The 19609-nt window shown below is 38.1% G+C and overlaps 1 protein-coding gene across 1 annotated transcript in view; it reads left to right on the plus strand.

Annotated features, from left to right (window-relative positions):
- The window catches only part of Prim2 (DNA primase subunit 2), a 65441-nt gene that overhangs the window by 11075 nt on the left and 34757 nt on the right, over positions 1 to 19609 (plus strand). The window contains exons 5-6 of the mRNA XM_090372511.1: positions 2844 to 2939; positions 17956 to 18093. Coding sequence (XP_090228637.1) covers positions 2844 to 2939; positions 17956 to 18093 — 234 coding nt within the window. The remainder of the gene's footprint in view (positions 1 to 2843; positions 2940 to 17955; positions 18094 to 19609) is intronic.

Consider the following 19609-nt stretch of genomic DNA (forward strand, 5'->3'; position numbering starts at 1 on the left):
TTAAAAGAAATTAAAAACACTTTTTAAGGAAATTTACACCACATGATAGAGGTATTTTTTTAAATGTTTGTTGTACACATCAATTTATTCTCTTAATACTTTAACATTTCAAGGCTCGGCTGAACCGTGCGATCCTGTTGTAACCTGACAGTTACTATTTTGATTTGTATTGTGTTTTTACTTCTGCTATAACCTAATGACAGGTTTCGTTGAGCTTCGAAACATTGTGAGATTATTAAGTGTAAATCGACGTGATTCAATTCATTAAACATTTAAAACTCTATCACGTTGTGTAACGGTGTTTTTAATTTCCTTTAAATCAGAGCTTTTAGTATTAAGTTTCACACTATTATTACTTTACATTTTTATTAAATAAAAATTACTTGTTTATCTTTCTTAGATATCAAGATATGATTTTATTTTGAGTTTTTATTTTCATTACTTTTTTTGTTTCCAGCAATTTTATTTCTATATCCTTGAAGTAAATTGCTGGAACTTTTGAGATTAGACACTAATGGAGAGATAATAATCAGAATATGAGTTTTTATTACTGGAAATTTTCCTGATATGAACCACTAAGCTATTTAACTGGTAAGCAAGTGATATGAACCACTAAGCTTCTGTATGTTCATATAGGTGTTCAGAACACACCAAGTTATAATGTAGCTGTATATATCCGTTTCTTGTTAATTTTTAGCATTTAGTGTAAAAATGTAGCATATTTTTACAGTAGAAATTTTGTAGAAAATAAAACTCAAGCATCAGGATAATTAAACTTAAGTTCCTTGCATATACAGCAAGGAACTTAAGTTTAATTATCCTGATGCTTGAGTTTTATTTTCTACAAAATTTCTACTGTAAAAATATGCTACATTTTTACGGTACTTATATGCAAGACATTTGGTGTATGTAATAAACTTTAATTATCCCAATGCCTGAGGGTTTTCTACAATGCTTAATGAGTACTGTAAAAATATACCATGTTTATAAATTTTTGAAAAAAAACTGAGGAGACGCTTTACTGACATTAAATAAATGTTAGTTTATTGATAGCTACTATCAATGTAGCTGTATGTAGTATCGTTATACAGTATATGTCACCTTTAAATTTTACATTTTTACTCACTTCCTCCAGAGCTGTATACAGAATCATAGAAAATTCGCATACTTCTAACCTTCTAATTGATACTACAGGTGCACATGTAATCCATTTTGTTCACATCACTAAATACACTGTGATTGCTAAATTAAATGTGCTCAGTATGTGTGTGTGTGTGTGTGTGTGAGAGAGAGAGAGAGAGAGAGAGAGAGAGAGAGAGAGAGAATGACAATGTGTTTCAGAGAAAAATTATTTTTCCACTGGAAGGTAAAAAAAAAACTAACCAATTCATCTTAAGGGATATATATGAAGCATATGCAGTTGTTCTCTGTTTTCTGTATAATAAAGATCACTGAATTTTGTTTTTGCTGCCATAATAGTCATGCAACATGATGTATACGAGCTGTACATTAAAACAAATGGTATACTGTTTTTGTATTTAATTAATAGATTACAGATTTAGCTTCCCAATGTTTCAGAGGAGTCTTAATGTTTTTTATGTTTTAATATTAGTTTTTAAAGTATTAAAAGTATGGATTCATTATTTATTTGGTTTCAAAGCATTTAAATTGTTTTTAAAATATGAACGTATTGTATTCTCTCGCTGAAAGATTAGGATTGGTGATTCGATGTATTTTGGGGTCCGTGGGCCTCCGATTCCATGGTGCATTGGATCATTGATTTTGTCTATGAGGAATATAGTGGAATACATGTAATCTATTTGTATAGTTATTCAACAATGGAGAGTATCAGCACTGAGGTGTTCTACAAGACATTATAGAGATAATTCCCCCATTTCTAAACTAACTGTTTTTGTGTGTACTTGCTGTGAAGAGAGAAAGAAGCCATATTTTGGGATAATGCCGTTTAATACTTTTTACTCATGCAGAAAAGGGTGACATTTTTCTCTTTCAGCATTATCAGTTATTCACTAAACTTAGCTCAAACTGCTCAAAATATGTTTGGGTACATACTTGTGAAATTTTACTTTCACTGTGTGGAATTAAATCTATTTTTTGTGCATTACTTCAGGAATTTCCATCTGTACAACTAGGTAAAATGTAATCAAAGGTACATTTTTACAGCTGTATCCACACAATGGATGTTTTCCCTCTTCACTTACCACTGTTCTAAAGTGGCTAATTTGGTACCTAATTTGGTTCATGCAAGTGCTCTATGACTTCATGTAGCAGCACTAAGTTACAAAGTAATTTAATGAATAAGTAATAGTGCTAAAAGAGAGAAATATCATCCTTTTTTTACATGGATAAAAATATTAAAGGATAAAAAAAAGCTCATAAAAGTGCCTTGCGTCATTGATGGGATTCAAACCCGGGCCTTTTACACCCAGTGTGGGGAGGACTGTGACGATACCACTGTGCCACCAAAAACCAAATAACAGCAACGCATAGACTAAACTTGATACAATAAAGAAAATAGAATGGGGAGTAAGTAGGAGTGTATTAATGGCAGAATATATAACATTGGATTGTCAATACGTTTGTTTTTTTATGTGTAGTTAATAAAATTGCATTCTTAAAATCTCTGTTTCTTATTTAGCCTCATTATTTCTGCATTAAATATATTAAAAATAAAACTTTTTAGATAACGGAAAAATTGAAATAACAGCACCTTTGGGGAATGCAATTTTTTGAAAGTCTACTGTATTTATGGATCTTAAATAAGTGCTCATTATTTCACCAATTTCCAAATATATTTAACATATATTTAAAATTTTTTGCAGATATCCAATTCAGAAAAAAGTGCTATTTGTAAAAAGCTTGTTGATTCAAGTTTTGGTCTCTCAAAAATTAAAGTTGATGATATTATGTATTATAAGGTAAGAAATTTATATTTGAATGGCACTATAGGATTACTGCTGGTATTCCTGTTATATTCATGTCATTAAACAATAATATATAAAGCTGATGAATATATTTGCACAATTGAAATATTTTTAAATTTGTGGATGTAGATTGATTGATAAAATTCAAAATTAAAGGCAATTACAATTTTTCATTAAGATTTAAGAATTTCTACATAATAGTTATCATAGTAGCTTGAATTTAATGTCAGTGTTATGATATTTAAAACTTTAAAGCATGTCTACCAACAAATTAGGACATGTTCTGAAGTTCAGTCATAAGAATGGTTGAACAGAACTAAAGTTATATTTTTATTTTGTATTCCATCAAGCCATTTTTAACCAGCTCAGACCTCTCACATTAAGTGGATAGAATTTGTTTAGATAATTTTTTAGTGTGACCAGGAAGTTGCTCTTTTATTTGTATCCTGAAATGGAAAATTGTTTGTTATTCTAGGATCAAAAATATATTCTGCAGTGACAAACCTGGATTAGCTTACAGAAAATGTTCTGTACCTCTGCTAAAGCCATTGTAGACTATAAATAGTGAATCCTTTTTTTCATGCTGAATGTGATCGTTTGAAGGAAGCTGAAAGTATGGTATGTTTACATTGCTGACTTAAGGGGAAAGGGACTTCCTTGTTCCTTTCTCAGGTTTTGTGATCTCTGATGGTAAACCTTGTTTAGTCCATATCACCTAATAGAAAGTGTGGGTTATTAATTGGCTATCCAAGGACCAAGAAAGATTTCTTTTCTTGTCTTATCACTTTAAATAAAAATTAAAAATTTTTAAAATTTTTATCTCTTTATGTCATAAGGAGTAAGGAACATAACACAGATCCAAAAAAACAAAGAAGAAAAAAATGAAGATTACTTGGGATATCTTAGATGTGTAATGCCTATGCTTACAAGAGGAACTTCTAGATTTTAAGTGAACGATTTATCTGGGGGGGGGGGTCCACAGGTAATCTCTTTGTTCTTTTATATTCTTTCCTTTCTTCCCTATTTGTTTATTCTGTGTTGTTATTAGTGATGGGCATAACCAAATGATTGATAATCAAGAGATTTCAATGTCGGAATAAAGTGAATACAATAATCAAATATCATTTGCTTATATCATTCAGCTGATATAATGACTCATTTGAATGATATGAGTATAATCAAAATAATCTGTTATGACATCTCAATTATGCCCACCACTAGTTATTTGGTTATCCAAGAACCAAGAAAATTTCTTTTCTTGTCTTATTGCTACCTACCGCCCCCCCCTATGATATATGTCACAGAGGAGTAAGGAATATGAATGACATTAAAATAATTTCCCCAAATGGAACATCCTTTTATAGAAATGATACTAAACTACTGTTATATTAATGTAAGCTATTGTACCTTTAGTTACCTTCCACTGATGTTTCAAATAGGATCTGTTCTCCTTAAAGAGTTTCTGTAAGTCTTATTATTAAAGTAATAGTGGCATATGATGTAAGAAAGCAACCTTATAAAGCATCAGTCAAAAAAAAAAAAAAAAAAACCTCCTCCTGCATGACCTGTCCATGCCCTCCAATAATTTGTCTAGTTCTTCCTTGAATTTATTCAAACTACCCACTTCCACAACAACAGTTGGAAATGCTGTACCACCAATCAACCAGCTCTACACATCTATACTTCAACCATCCTTCCTCAATTTGAATTTATGCCTCCTTATGTGTGTAGTCTGAGCAAGGAAGAATGCCATCAGCATTGAGCTTGCTCAATTCATTCAAAACCTTAAACATCTCAATCATATCACCTTTCAGGTGCCTAGTCTCTCCAGATGCTGCAATTTGTAGAATTGAAGCCTTTCTTGGGGAGACTACCCTTTTGTTCAGTTTGCCAATCTCAGTACCCTTCTTTGTACATGTTCCAGCAAATCTAAATCCATCATAAATGAGGCCTCCAGACACATATGCAGTACTCAAGATGTCGCTTGACCATTGACTTACAATGGGATAATCATCTCCTTATCCATTCTAGCAAAATTTCTGCATATCATTGACATATGAAACCCTGTCAGCGGCCTGTCTGTATTGCTCAGAGAACTTAATATCTGACTGCACAATTACTGCTCCCAGGTCTTTTTCATATTTCACTACCCTGAGTGTAGTATCACACAGTTGGTATGTTAATCTTGGATTACTGCTACCCATGTGTAGTACCTTGCACTTGTCAATTAAACATCAACTGCCATTTCTCAGCCCATCTGCCTAATTTTTTTAGATCTTGTTGCAGTAGCTTACACTGATTACTGTCATTAACCACCATGCCAACCTTTGTATCATCTGTAAACTTAGGCATTAAGTCTGATATATCTTGATTAGTATCATTAATAAATATAGAAAACACCAATGGGACCAGTACTGAACCCCGGCGGACTCCACTAATAACATTTAGTCCATGAGGAGCAGAGCAGTGTCCATTAATAACCACTCTGTCTTCTCCCATCCCTTTATCCAGAGCAATATCTTTCCCTTGATGCCACATTGCTCCAATTTGTTCAGAAGTCTTTTATGTACAACAGTATCAAAAGCTTTCCTGGAATCCAAGTATATGATATCAGAATTATTTTTTGCATCCACTTCTTCTGTTACTGCATCATAGTATCCAATCAGATTGGTCAGACAAGATTGCCCCTTAACAAATCCAAGCTGTGACTGCAGTATAATCGCATTCCTCTCCACATTGTTCTGCATTATTTCTTTAACCAGAGACTCCATTATTTTCTCTGGAACAGAAGTTATGTTAACAGGTCTGTAATTACTCATGTTACCTTTTGATTCCCCTTTGTGAATACATTTGCACATCTCTAGTCCATAGGAATCTCCCCCAAATCGAAAGATGCTCTCATAATTATGGCTAAGGGTTTGCTTACCTCCTTTGCCGCCTCACTTAATATAATTGAATAGATTTCATCCACCTCAGGTGCCTTTTTTATGTTCACCTTCTCTTCTACTTTCAATTATGTTCAATTTCTCTACTTTCTTCTCAGTTATCACAAAATCATTTATTTTCCTGTTAGACTTTTTTGAACTTCTGCCAGTTTCCTCCATAAAGAACTCATACATGAATGTAGATGCAAAATACCTATTCAGTTTGTCAACAGCCTGAGCAGGATCATCAACAGTGACACTATCGACATCAAGTGGACCAGTGAGATTCAGCCCCTTCTATTGTTAATATAAGTAAAGAAGTCTTTGCTGCTTTTTTTGGAATTTTTTTGCCAGAGACTTCTTATAATCTGCATGGCTAGTCCAATAAAATATACTTAAATAAAAGAGACTAAGAGAAGAAAAATCTATTTATAATGGACTGCTATTCACTGAAAAGAGCATTTACAAAGATGCCGTGTTTATGAAATAGATTTGGTTTCTACAGCATTGAATCAGCATTGTTACACTTAACTTAATAATTATCTGCATTTTCTGACTTTTTTTTTTTTTTAACTTTGTGGAAATATAATTAAGCTAAGCTATTTTTCCTTTTATTCAAAAAAAACAAAACAAAACAAAAAAAACGACTATATAGAAAAATTATATATGGACTCTATATATATCTTTGCCACATAAAGCTGGAAACTAGGAATATAATTATAGTGAAATATGGCAAATTGGATAAATTTGGGGGGGGGGGGGGTTGTGGCATAATATACTGAAATATGATTCCATATGTATAAAACTTGTTAAATTTGCTTGTCAAGTACCTGGAAATAGTAAGAAAATTGATAAAAATTAGATGTTGTTGTTGATAGTCTTATAAACTTGCCAGAAATATTTAAATATGAAATTTATAACGAAACAGAAAGGAAATATTTATAATTGTTATAACAGTAAAGTCATTGTAGCTATAAAGACACATGGCTGGGTTAATGGTAAAAGTTAAGAAAATCTCAATGTGCTACTTGGTTACAGGATTGATAGGGTGTGTAATCAGGGATTTAAATTAGCTTTCCTGTAGAAGCATTTTTTAAAAGGTGGTCATTGTTGCATTTATAGGGACCAAGATTATACTTACAGAAAAGTTTTAAAAAAAAAGCATTGAATTTAGATGTTGAAAATAAACTATCAATTGGGTTGTTCTTAGAGTAGTATTGAATCTGTTTGTGAATATAACACTGAAGCCATTTGTTAACAGTCGTGTAGGGAACAAATTTTTTGTACCTTAAATCAAGGATAACATTAAATTGGAAGTAATTAAAACTTGAAATATTTGCCATCATACACTGATATAAGATAATCTTTTGTGTATCTACTACAAAATGAAAATGTATTTACAAACCAAATGGCCTAGACATGTATATTATGTAACAGTATATGTGAATTTTCAAATTTATAATACCCCTCAACGTGGGCACCTGTACGTGGTGAGGGGACCTCCCAGTGATGCTGCTGGGTTTCCAGATTAGCATCACTGGGATCTAACGCCCATACCTTGGTTCCAGGGTTACATCTTTGGAATCCGGCGTGTGCAGCCGTGCGCCGCGACCCGTGGAAGCGGAAAGGGGGATCCTGGTGGTTGAGGGGCCCAGCCTTAATACACCACTTTGGCCCCTGCTTCGACAAGACGGGCGGTCCCGGACCGGCTCGACTGGGATCAATCGGCGGGTGGTTCTATACTGCTAGGGTCAACTGCGTTCCAATAAGTCTCCCTCCCTTTGGTCCTGGGACGGGATAAAGACTTATTGGTAACGTGGGTATGGTGTTCTAAGCGAACTCGGCGTCCCATTCGTGTACGCAGTACCTGCTAGTTCACGGGTGGGCGCCCCCTCGTAGGGCTCCGTGGTGGGTGAGGTACTTAGGCATCAGACATTTTTTCTTTACTCTCATGAGTAATTTAAATCCTTCTTTTGGGACCCCAACAAGGCCCCTACCTAATCGATCGTTAGATGAGAGTGAAAGTAATTCAGCTAAAAGAGCCAGAACTGAGGAGAAAACAACATCTGTGACACCTCTTTTCCTCATTCTCCATTCCACCGGAGAGCAGTCACTTGGGAAAATGTCACCCTTCTTCATCCAGAAAGGATTAGAAGGGATGGCAGGTTCACCCAAATCCGTAAAACGGCTGCGTTCTGGAGATATTCTAATAGAAGCATCAAATGTAAATCAAGCTGAAAAGTTTTTGAAAGCCACATCTATAGGGGGAATACCCATCATCACAACCCCTCACAAAACTTTGAACTCTTCAAGAGGTGTGATATCAGAGTGGGATCTTCTTCACGTTTCTGAAGAAGAGATCTGCTCTGAATTAAAAGAACAAGGAGTAACAGCTGTCAAGCGAATATCCATGCGTAAGGATGGGAATCTTGTCCCTACCCGAGTTCTCATCCTAACATTCAACACCCCAAGGCCTCCAAGTTCCATCAAGGCAGGGTACTTAAACTGCCCAGTGAGGATTTACGTTCCAAACCCACTGAGGTGTTTTAAATGTCAAAAGTACGGCCACTCACAAACAGCTTGTCGTGGTAACCCTGCCTGTGCTCGATGTGGTGCTAAAGATCACGAGAGCAAGGAATGTATAGCTCCTAAGCCTAACTGTATTAACTGCCAAGGAGAGCACCCTGCATACTCTCGAGCATGCCAGCGGTGGAAGGACGAAAAGGAGATACAAAAGTTAAAAACGGAGCTAAACATCTCCTACCCAGAGGCCAGAAAACGCATACAACCAATAAATAGCGGAAAGCCTTCATATGCTCAGAAGGTTTCTGCGAAGTGCACTATCGGTACACAAACAGATATGACTATACCACCAAGAGAGTCATTCACGCCGATTGCACGCTATTTATTGAGTTCACAAAAGCCCACCACAAAAACACAATCAGCTGCTACTCCAATATCCGTACCTCCTAGTGCTCCACCACTAACAAAACCAAGTGGTAAAAAAGAGCAACCAAAATTAACAGAATCAATGGATGTAGAGGACAAGGAGGTACCGGACGATTCAGTCTTGCAACTCTTCGTGGAGGAAGAAATGGACACCGGACAGCGTCCATTCTTCCCCAAAAAAGATAAAGCCAAGACTGATAAAAGTAAGCCCTCAGCACCTCGGAAGCCGCCTGATGGACCCACCAAGCCAAAATAATGGCTAAATTCCTACAATGGAATTGTCGTGGATTCCGGCGAAATACAGATGACATCAAGGCCCTCCTGCAAAAGCATGAGCCAGTTTGCTTTTGCTTGCAGGAGACATATCTAAAGGCAAATGATGATCCCACCATGCATAACATCACAATCTTTCATAAGGATAGAATTGCGGATGGTCCTGCTCATGGAGGAGTGGCTATCCTTGTGAGTAATCAGACCCCAGTTCAGCCTTTGCTAATTACAACCAGCATAGAGGCTGTTGCAATTCGCCTTACAGTGGGATTTTTATTAACGGTCTGCTCTATTTATTTGCCACCTGGGACTGACATCTCCCAGGAAGACCTTGATGATCTTCTAACGCAGTTGCCACCCCCTTTCTTACTTCTTGGGGATTTTAATGGACATAACACCCTGTGGGGTAGTGCTAACATCAATGGAAGGGGACGGGTCATAGAGCGTATGCTCAATGACAATGCCCTTTCCCTTCTAAATACTGGAACAAACACCTTCTTCCATATGCCTACCCGTACTTTCTCTGCCATTGATCTCTCTATCTGCTCCCCTTCTCTACTCCCATCACTCACTTGGGAAGTGGAGGAGAATCCATACGGAAGTGATCACTTCCCTGTGATAACCTTGTTACACAGTGGGAGACCATGTCTTCCTTTTAGGTTACCACGGTGGAAGTTTGATCAGGCTGACTGGAATGCCTTCCAACATCAGGCAAATTTTGAACTCAGTACAGTCAGTCAGGAGCCTATCAATGACGCAGTAACGTACATCACAGAAATCATTGTCCAAGCAGCTGCGAATGCTGTTCCAAAAACATCTGCCCGGTTTCCACCATTTCCCAAACCTTGGTGGAATTCACAATGCACAGCAGCAAAAAAGGCTCAAAACAAAGCGTGGGGGATATTCCGTCGATATCCTACCACTTGTAATCTAATAGCCTTCAAGCGTGCACGAGCCAAAGCACGCTACATTCGCCGTCAGAGCCAAAAGGAATCATGGATCCGTTTTACATCATCTATTAACCAGGCTACCAATTCTAAGGTAGTCTGGGATAAAATCCGGAAAATGAAGGGAAAATATACATCCCACCCTTCTTCAATCCTAGATTATAATGGATGCGCTATTGCAGATCCAACTGCAATAGCCAATGCTCTTGGGGAAACATTCTCTAACATCTCCGCAACATCTTCGTATTCCCCAGAGTTCCTGGTCCTGAAACATAAAATCGAAAAGCAGGCACTTAATTTCAAGTCCAAGGGCCTCTATCCCTACAACGGGGCATTCACTATGCAGGAACTGAAGAGAGCCCTCACTCTTTCTAATGCAAGTGCTGTTGGACCAGATGGCATCCATTATGAAATGATTAAACGGCTTTCACCAAAATCTATGGATTATCTGCTCCTTCTTTATAACAGAATCTTTATTGAAGGGCAGTTTCCGGACTCCTGGCGGAAGGCAATCGTCCTTGCTTTTCCTAAGCCAGGAAAGGATCCAAAAGTCACCACCAATTATCGTCCTATAGCTCTGACTAGCTGTCTGTGCAAAATCCTGGAGAGAATGGTTAATTCTCGTTTAATATGGTACTTAGAAACAAATGACCTTCTCTCCAACATCCAGTGCGGCTTCCGAAGGAACCGGTCCACTTTGGACCATCTTATTAGATTGGAAACATCCATCCGGGATGCTTTCCTAAAACGCGAACACTTGGTGTCGGTGTTCTTTGACATGGAGAAAGCGTATGACACAACTTGGAGATTTGGCATCATAAAAGATCTGCATAGCCTTGGTCTTAGGGGACGACTCCCCATTTTTATTGAAAACTTTTTAGCCGATCGATCTTTCCAAGTTCGTGTGGGATCCTCACTCTCTCGTTCCTTTAGCCAAGAGGAGGGAGTACCACAGGGATCAGTTTTAAGTGTCACGCTTTTCGCCATCAAAGTAAATTCCATCACAGAACAACTTCCTCCAACCGTAAACGGTGCCCTCTATGTTGATGACTTTAGCATATTTTGTCAGTCATGCAACATGAGGGTTATTGAAAGACAACTGCAGAAAGCCATTGATCGCCTCAACTCCTGGGCACTTGAAAATGGTTTCAGGTTCTCGCCGGAGAAGACCGTTTGCGTACACTTTTGTCGTAAGCGTAATCTTCATCCTGAACCTGAATTAAGGCTCGGACAAAATGCTATTCCAGTTGCGGCGGATACAAAATTTCTGGGACTCGTATTTGATAAAAAGTTGACCTTTCTTGATCACATTCGTCAACTCCGCACCAAGTGCACAAGAGGGCTAAATATCCTCCGCTCTCTCTCCTCTACATCTTGGGGAGCAGACCGATGTACCCTCCTTCGGCTTTACCGTGCACTTGTGCGATCCAGACTAGATTACGGGTCCCTGGTATACAATTCGGCCAGAGACAGTGTACTTCGTTGGCTGGATCCTGTCCATCATCTGGCACTCCGTACCGCTATTGGAGCATATCGAACATCTCCAGTCCAGAGCTTATACGTCGAAGCAAACGAACCGCCGTTATCGCTTCGTCGTAAGCAGTTGTCTCTAAACTACGTTTTCAAACTGAAATCCCTGCCAGATCATCCTACGTGGCTATCCGTTTTTGAGCCACGATGGGAAAATTTGTATAACACACGTAAGACTGCCAACCGACCTTTTGGTATCCGTGTCCAAGAGCTACTCAAAGAATTTAATATCAAGGTAGACAAGGTTGCCCAAACACCGAAGCAACCCCTTCCACCCTGGCATGCTCATTTCCCGGCATGTGACTTGTCACTTAGAAATTGGGGAAAGTCGGACACTCCATCGTCTGTCTACCTGCAGCTTTATTCAGCACACCGAGCTGAATATTCTGACTTCGCGCCAGTTTACACAGACGGCTCGAAGTCGGAATCATATGTGGGATCTGCTGCTGTCTTTACAGACAGCATTACATCAGAGCAGATTCCCTCTGAATGCAGCATATTTACTGCAGAGCTGCTTGCTATAGAGTTAGCCTTGGATCACATTAGTAAATGCGAATACCAACGGTTCATTTTGTATACCGACGCTCTCAGCGTGTTACAGGCTTTAATATCTGTGAGATATAATTCTCATCCAGTTCTGTCTAGCATTCAGCAGAAGATTCACTTCCTCCGAGAACGTGAATATGATATCCGCTTCTGCTGGATTCCCAGCCACATTGGGATTAAGGGAAATGATTTGGCTGACAATGCAGCCAAATCAGCAGTTCCCAATAATAATCGCTGCCTGTCAGTCCCTTATACAGACTGCAGGCGAATAATACACGAAAAGATACACTCCCAATGGCAGGATTCGTGGAATAGACAGACTGCGAATAAATTATATCTTATAAAGCCTTTAATTGAACCGTGGCAGTCTAGTCTGCGCAGGAATCGTAAAGAGGAAGTTGTTCTCGCCCGGACCCGCATAGGACATAGTCATTTGACTCATTCGTTTTTGCTGAGGGCTGATGACCCTCCTATGTGTGAGTCCTGTGGCACAATTTTATCAATTAGACACATTTTAGTTGACTGTCCAGATTTTAGCAATATCCGTTTTACCGCTTTTAGCCATCTGACTGAGCCGTATACACTCAGTCAGATTTTATCTGACAATGACAATGTGTCTGCTATTTTTAGCTTTTTGAAAGCAATAAACGTTTTTAATCGTATTTAAAATTCATGTTATTATTATTTCGTTTATTGATTTATCATTGTAATTAGATCTGGACACGGTGGCCTAATTAATTAGGTCACTGAGATGTTAAATTTTTATATATTACCTGGTCTTGGCGCATTATAGCCTTAGATGCTAATGCGCCAATAAAACCAAATCAAACCAAACCAAATTTATAATAAAAAAAATCATTAAGTGCATTATATAACTGCATATTCATCTTTTGTCTTCTTGTGTTATTAACTGTTAATATATTTTTTTGGGTGTAAAGGATTAAAAAATGTTTGTAAAATAACAGCCAAAGGTACAGTAATCAAACACAAAACATATGAAAAAGCTCTAACAAGTGTCGCTACTAGTGACACTTCTGCCCACAGCAAATATAACTTTAAAAAGAAATGACGGATGCAAACTAGTGAGGCAAATAAAGAAGTTGTGGTGCTGAATGTAGATTTTGAGATCATATATATTGATGCTGCTGAGCATGCAGTAAATTGGGAATCATGATGCAACAAAATCCTGATCAATGCTAAATTTAGAGACAGAATTCATGTACGAACCAGAGTTTCAAATATAAAATTCAGATAAAACTTTAAATTGAGATGTTCATTCAAGGGAAAGAATACATTACTTGTACTATATGACCAAATTTTAACAACCCTGTACTATATGTACAGGGTTGTTAAAATTAAAGTATCTCTATGTAGAGGGCTCTGGAACGAGTTCTAAGGCTCGTACTGAAGAGAAATTTGGACAACAGGTACAATAAAGAATGCGCTCACCATTTATTGGAAAAAAAAAATTGTTACAAAATTTGTCACTATATGGTGTTGTGGCAATACAAATCACTTGAACAGCGCTACAGTTGTTCAATGTGTCCTCCATTTTGGTCAACAACAGTTTCCATTCAAAGAACAGCATTTTCTACAGCAGAACGTAACATGTCAACCGGAATAGCCAGCACATGACGTCTAATGCTGTCCTTCAGATCTGTCAGGGTTTGGCATCCTTCCTGATACATCTGGTTCTTCAAAAACCACACAACCAGAAGTCTCATAGGGTGAGGTCCGATGATCGGGGTGGCCAAGATGTATGGAAACAGCGGCTGATGACCCATTCGTCTGTAAAGTGTTGCCTTAGCAATCTTTGGACATAATGGTGGATGTGGGGTGGTGCACCATCTTGCATGAATATGTATCCTGAAGGCACCCACGTTGTTACAGCTCTGGTATTGCAAAATTTGCCAAAATTTCATAATATCGCTGTCCAGTGATGGAACAGGTGCGGGGTCCAGTCGGTGTTACCTGTTCAAAAAAATATGGCCCAATCATGAATGTGGCCATAAATCCACACCACACTGTCACTTTTGGAGAATGCAACGGGACCTCTTGGATAACTCGAGTTTTCTGTTGCCCAAATGCAACAGTTGTACGTATTCACTTGTCCATTTAAGCAGAAGTGGGCTTCGTCACTCCAAAGGATGTTCCGTGGCCAAGTGATATCCACTGTCATTCACACCAGAAACTGAAGTGCATATGTGAAACGAATATCTGCATCACCATGCTTTAGCTGCTAGCATGTACATCTTGTAAGGATAGTACTGCAGCACCTGACGCATTACTAGCCTTACAGTGGAATACGGCATGTCCACTTCACGAGAAACAGCTAGCACACTTGTGCTACCATACAGAGATTGATTTGATATATCCATGACAGGTATAGCCACACCTTCAACACAAGAGGAGTCCACTCGTTTTCGACCTCTACCTGGTTGAACACCAAGATGTCCTGACGCTTCAAATTTTGCAATCATTTTGCGGACAGCACAAACAATCATAGGTCCACACCTTATGTGCTTCTGACGCCGGAATTCTCTGATAGCCGCAACTGCATCGTTGCTGTTCTGATAGTACAGCTTCACTAATAGCACCTTTTCCTGTTACATTGTTGGCATTGCTGCTGTAGTGCAGGCTACTGTATGATTTTGAAGAGACTGCTTTGCTTTTATGCAGTACAGTAGAGCTGAGTAGTGGCGCTGTGGCAATAACTTACGATTATGCAAATAACTTACGTTATTTCATAATCGTAACTAAGATAGTTACGCACCATACAGTGACAAATTTTGTAACTAATTTTTTTCCCCAATTAATGGCGAGCGCATTCTTTATTGTAACTGTTGTCAAAATTTCTCTTCAGTATGAGCCTTAGAATTTGCTCCAGAGCCCTCTACATAGGGATACTTTAATTTTAACAACCTCTCCCTGAATATTATTTGGGCACCTCTCCCTGAATATTATATATATACTGTGCCAGAAGTCTTCCAGACAATATAAATTTCATGGATCTGCCCATACAGCAGTGGCAGTACATTAAAAGCACGTGTTGGTTGTGGATCAAAATTTACAGACTTTCAAGTGAGGTGGTAGTTGGATGTCACATCAGTAACCTTTGTGCATGCAACTGCAACTTGGCTGACTTCCCCCCAAAAACAACTGTGGCAGATATTATGGAATAACCTTATGGAATATATTCAAAGAACCTTAAAGAAAGTTTGTGCCTTGCACATCAGTTGCAGAAAACATTGTGGGATTAGGTCTAAGAGCCACAGGAACATCCATCAGTATGGCAACTATCATTAGGGAGCTTCCTGGCTTTGGATTTCATTAGTAAGACAGCTGTGCATAAACTGAATAAGGTAAGCAAAGCAAAACGGCATTTGAAGTAGTGGTGTTCCCACTACTCATGGATTCTAGAACAGTGGTGGAAAGTGCTATGGAGTGATAAATCTAGCTACATGTAGTAGTAGTAGTGGCATGTGATGCAAGAAAGCAAGTGTATGAGCTTATGCAGCATCAGCCAAAAAAAAAAAAAAAAAAATCGCACTATTCCCTCCAAATGCCTGTCCAGTTCCTCCTTAAATTTATTCAACCTATCAACTTCCACAACGACAGATGGAAGTTTGTTCCAGCAATTAACCACCCGCTGGCTAAAGGCAAATTTCCGTACATCTATTCTACATCTGTCTTTTCTTAATTTGAATTTATGCCCCCTTAGGTTCGTAATCTGAACAAGTGGAAGGATCCCATCAGAATTCAGCGTGCTCAACCCATTCAAGGCCTTATATACCTCAGTCAGATCACTGTGCAGGTGCCTAGTCTCCAGCCACTGCAATTTGCAGAACTTAGCCTCTCTTGGTAAGAGGATCCCTTCATTCCCCTCACCAATCTTGTTGCCCTTCTCAGTACACGCTCAAGTAAATCTACATCCTTCCTAAAATGAGATTCAGACCTGTATGCAGTACTCAAGGTGTGGCCTGACCATTGCCTTATACAGAGGGACAATCACCTCCTCCCTACTAGCAAAGTTCCTATATATCATTGACAAAACCCCATGACCTGCCCTGGCAGCCTGTCTGCATTGCTCAGAAAACTTCATATCTGACTGCACAATTACTCCCAGGTCTTTTTCATTTTCTACCACCTTAAGCGTAGTACCACACAGTTGGTACGTTTCTCTGGGGTTACTTCTACCCATATGCAGTACTTTGCATTTGTCAAGGTTAAACTTCAGTTGCCACTTCTTAGCCCATCTGCCCAAATTATCTAGATCCTGTTGCAGTAGCACACTGCCATTACTGTCATTAACAACCCTGCCAACCTTTGTATCATCTGCAAACTTTGACATTAAGCCTGATATACCTTCATCAATATCATTGATAAATATACAAAACAACAGTGGACCTAACACCGAACCTGTGGGACTCCACTAATAACATTAGTCCAAGAAGAGCAGCACCCATTGATTACCACCCTCTGTCTTCTCCCACTTAACCATCCTTTTATCCATTGTAGCAACTTACCCTTAATACCATTCTGCTCCAATTTGTACAATAGTCTTCCATGCGCAACAGTGTCAAAAGCTTTCCTGAAATGCAATGTTTCACTCTGATGGATGTGTTTGGGTGTGGAGATTGCTTGGAGAGCTGTCTGTCTGTCAAGAGTGTATTATCTCAACCATGAACTTTGGTTGTTTGTTGTTGTTTGTTTGTTTATTTGGTTTTTAGGAGCATTAGCAACTAAGGCCACGTTGCTCCGGGATATGCGGTGGTCATTCCCTGACCTTTCCGCATCCTCCGTATTTGGTGGTGACGGGCTCGAATCCCGGTCCAGTCTAATCAAGAAGCGTGTGCTACGCACTGCTGCTCCTTCCCTGGCTACGGAGGCACATTTTGAACTTTGATGGAGATGGTTTGTTAGTATGGGATCTTTTTCAGACCTGGTCTGTTGAAGATAGAACAGAGTCCAGTGATTTGAACTTGGTTCTGAAACCAGTAAGTCTGACTTGGATATTATAGACAATTATGCACTACCCACACTGTAGCAATATTATAGAAATAGGCTTGGGCAGTAATTAGCACAACAACATTCCACACAATACACTGAGTGATACAGGACTGGACAATAAAGTTGAAAAGTTGAACTGGCTGTCTCAGAGACAGTCTGCGCAGATAGCACAGTGGTATCGTCGCCATCCTTCCCACACTGGGTGGAAAAGGCCCGGGTTCGAATCCTGTTGATGACGTGAGGAACTTTAGTCGGTTTTTTTCACTCCATGGCTGAGTTAGTCGGTCTCAGGCATAGACAGCAAGGTTTTTTTCATCCAGCAAAACAGGCAAATCGACCTGAGAACACATGCAATTTACAGTCTAATACATATATGGGTATATGTAAGAGATTATGGGTGGCCCTAATGTAATAATTTGAATTTTGTCTCAGAGCCAGGACCTCAACTCCATTGCCTGTGGGACAAATTGGAGAGAGCTGGATTTGACTGTGGCCAAAATGGCCTTCTTCTAAACTGGCTTTGGCAGCTGTTTTTCAGGATGAATCTAGGTGACCGATAGCTACCAAGTTGGCAGAAAGAAGCCCAGGAGGGTTGAGACTGTCGTACATGACAAAGGTTGCTGTACTGTATAATATTAGGTTTTTGAAGTAAAAGCCCTTTTTGCAACTATCTTTGGGTGTGTATATCCACATACTTTTAGTCATATAATGTAGTGCTTTGGTGAAGACCATCACAAGAAATTATTACTAAATATGGGAATGTTAAATTGAGATTTCACTGTATTAATCAGTATTGTTTATTTTCATATATATTCTTTTGCTAATCTCTTATAGGTTCCCTTTACTGAAGTTTTAGATTTAGTCAGAAGCAGGAGAGTCTATATACAACGAGGGTATGCTTTTATTTCTGAGATGGATTTGGTTTCTGTAGTACTGAATGTGTATCGGATGCATTTATCTCATTCATTAGCTGTAAGTTCTAATTTTTTAAACTTTACAAAATATGAATAAACCATTTTTATCTATTTTTTTTTAGTCAAAAGTTATTCTGCAGTTTTGTTGATTATGGATTGGCCTTGCCACTTGTATGCTGTTTGCATAGGCATGAAACTTTAAGAGGTTCTTTATCAAAGTGGATTTGGTTTTGTTTAAAAAATTGGAACTGTAAATTTGAAAGAAAAAAAAAATTCACCAAGAAAACAGTGTCATTAGCAACATCTCTTGACAAAGAATCAGATTATTCATCATCTGGTAAACTTTATTAATAATTAAAAAAAAAAAAAATTCAACATTTATGAGTGACTTTTAAAGACCTTTTTAATGAGACTAATTTTTTAAAGAAACATAATTATAGCTCTAATTGATTGGCACATTGGAAGCTCATGACTATTTCATATGAATAACCTCAAATAGTTTAGATGGATGCCATCTTTGAAATATTCCAAGTTTGAACACAGAAACTTTTTTTTTTAACTAACTTCCTGAAAGTAGTTTTCCTTTCTAAGAGGGTTCCAGTGCAAAGCACAGTGTAAAACTAAGCAGTGATCATAATTACTACAAAGCATTTTTATCAAGCAATCTGCATTCTCAAACTTGGAGCCTTTTTAGGTTTAAAACTGCTTAATGCAGTGGAACAGTAACGTATTCTAGTTTAATTGCAGAATTAATTGCATTTTATTCCAGGTTAATTGCATTTTTGGATTGCAGAATCATGTGCAAGATAGAACATTTTCAGCAGGGTAGACCATCCCCCTTAGCTAAACACTCGATTTTACGTACTTTTCCAAGTTAAAAAAAAAAAAAATTAACAGCTGCTGGCTGTTTATTTCCTTTTTACTGAAATTCTCTGGTTGCACTGTGTTTGTACTTGATTTCTTAAAATTTTTTGCATTTTGGAACTCATTTTGCAGTTAACTTCCAATTTCACCAATAATGGTCATGTTTACACGTACATGTAAGTGCTTATTGTCTTCACCATGTCTGTCCGTCCGCATGTAACAGACTCCTGGTGGATGAATTTTCATCAAATTTTGTATTTGAGCTTGTTAAAAGTATTTGTCGAACCAGACCAAATTTCATTACAATCAGACAATAAAAATCTGGCAGTTATTTCTTTTTTCCATATAATTTGTATGGGGAAAAACAGGAAAGAAAACACACAAAATCATTTATTAAAACCCATATTTGAATAAATGATTTTATGTGAACTGCTACTTATAGTTTATTTCAGTGGTTTGGTTCTTCAAACAATCTTGCAGTTAGCATGGTGATTATAATTACTGTACTCCCACACCATTTGGAAAAAGCTTGAGTTGAATTTGTCTCTCTGGAATAGAATTTATGGGCTTTTTTCCATATTGTAGCTGAGTTTGTTGGTTTTGGATGAGGGTTGCATGGTTTTTTTTTGTCTCCCAGAAACTCCAGTTTTTGAACCGACACAGAACAGGTGAACAAACCATAGAATGTCCACTTTGGCACAAATTGAAAG

The sequence above is a fragment of the Mastigoproctus giganteus genome, chromosome 4, assembly GCF_048544385.1.
Source record: "Mastigoproctus giganteus isolate SK-2022 chromosome 4, ASM4854438v1, whole genome shotgun sequence".
In the NCBI taxonomy this organism is placed as follows: domain Eukaryota; kingdom Metazoa; phylum Arthropoda; class Arachnida; order Uropygi; family Thelyphonidae; genus Mastigoproctus; species Mastigoproctus giganteus.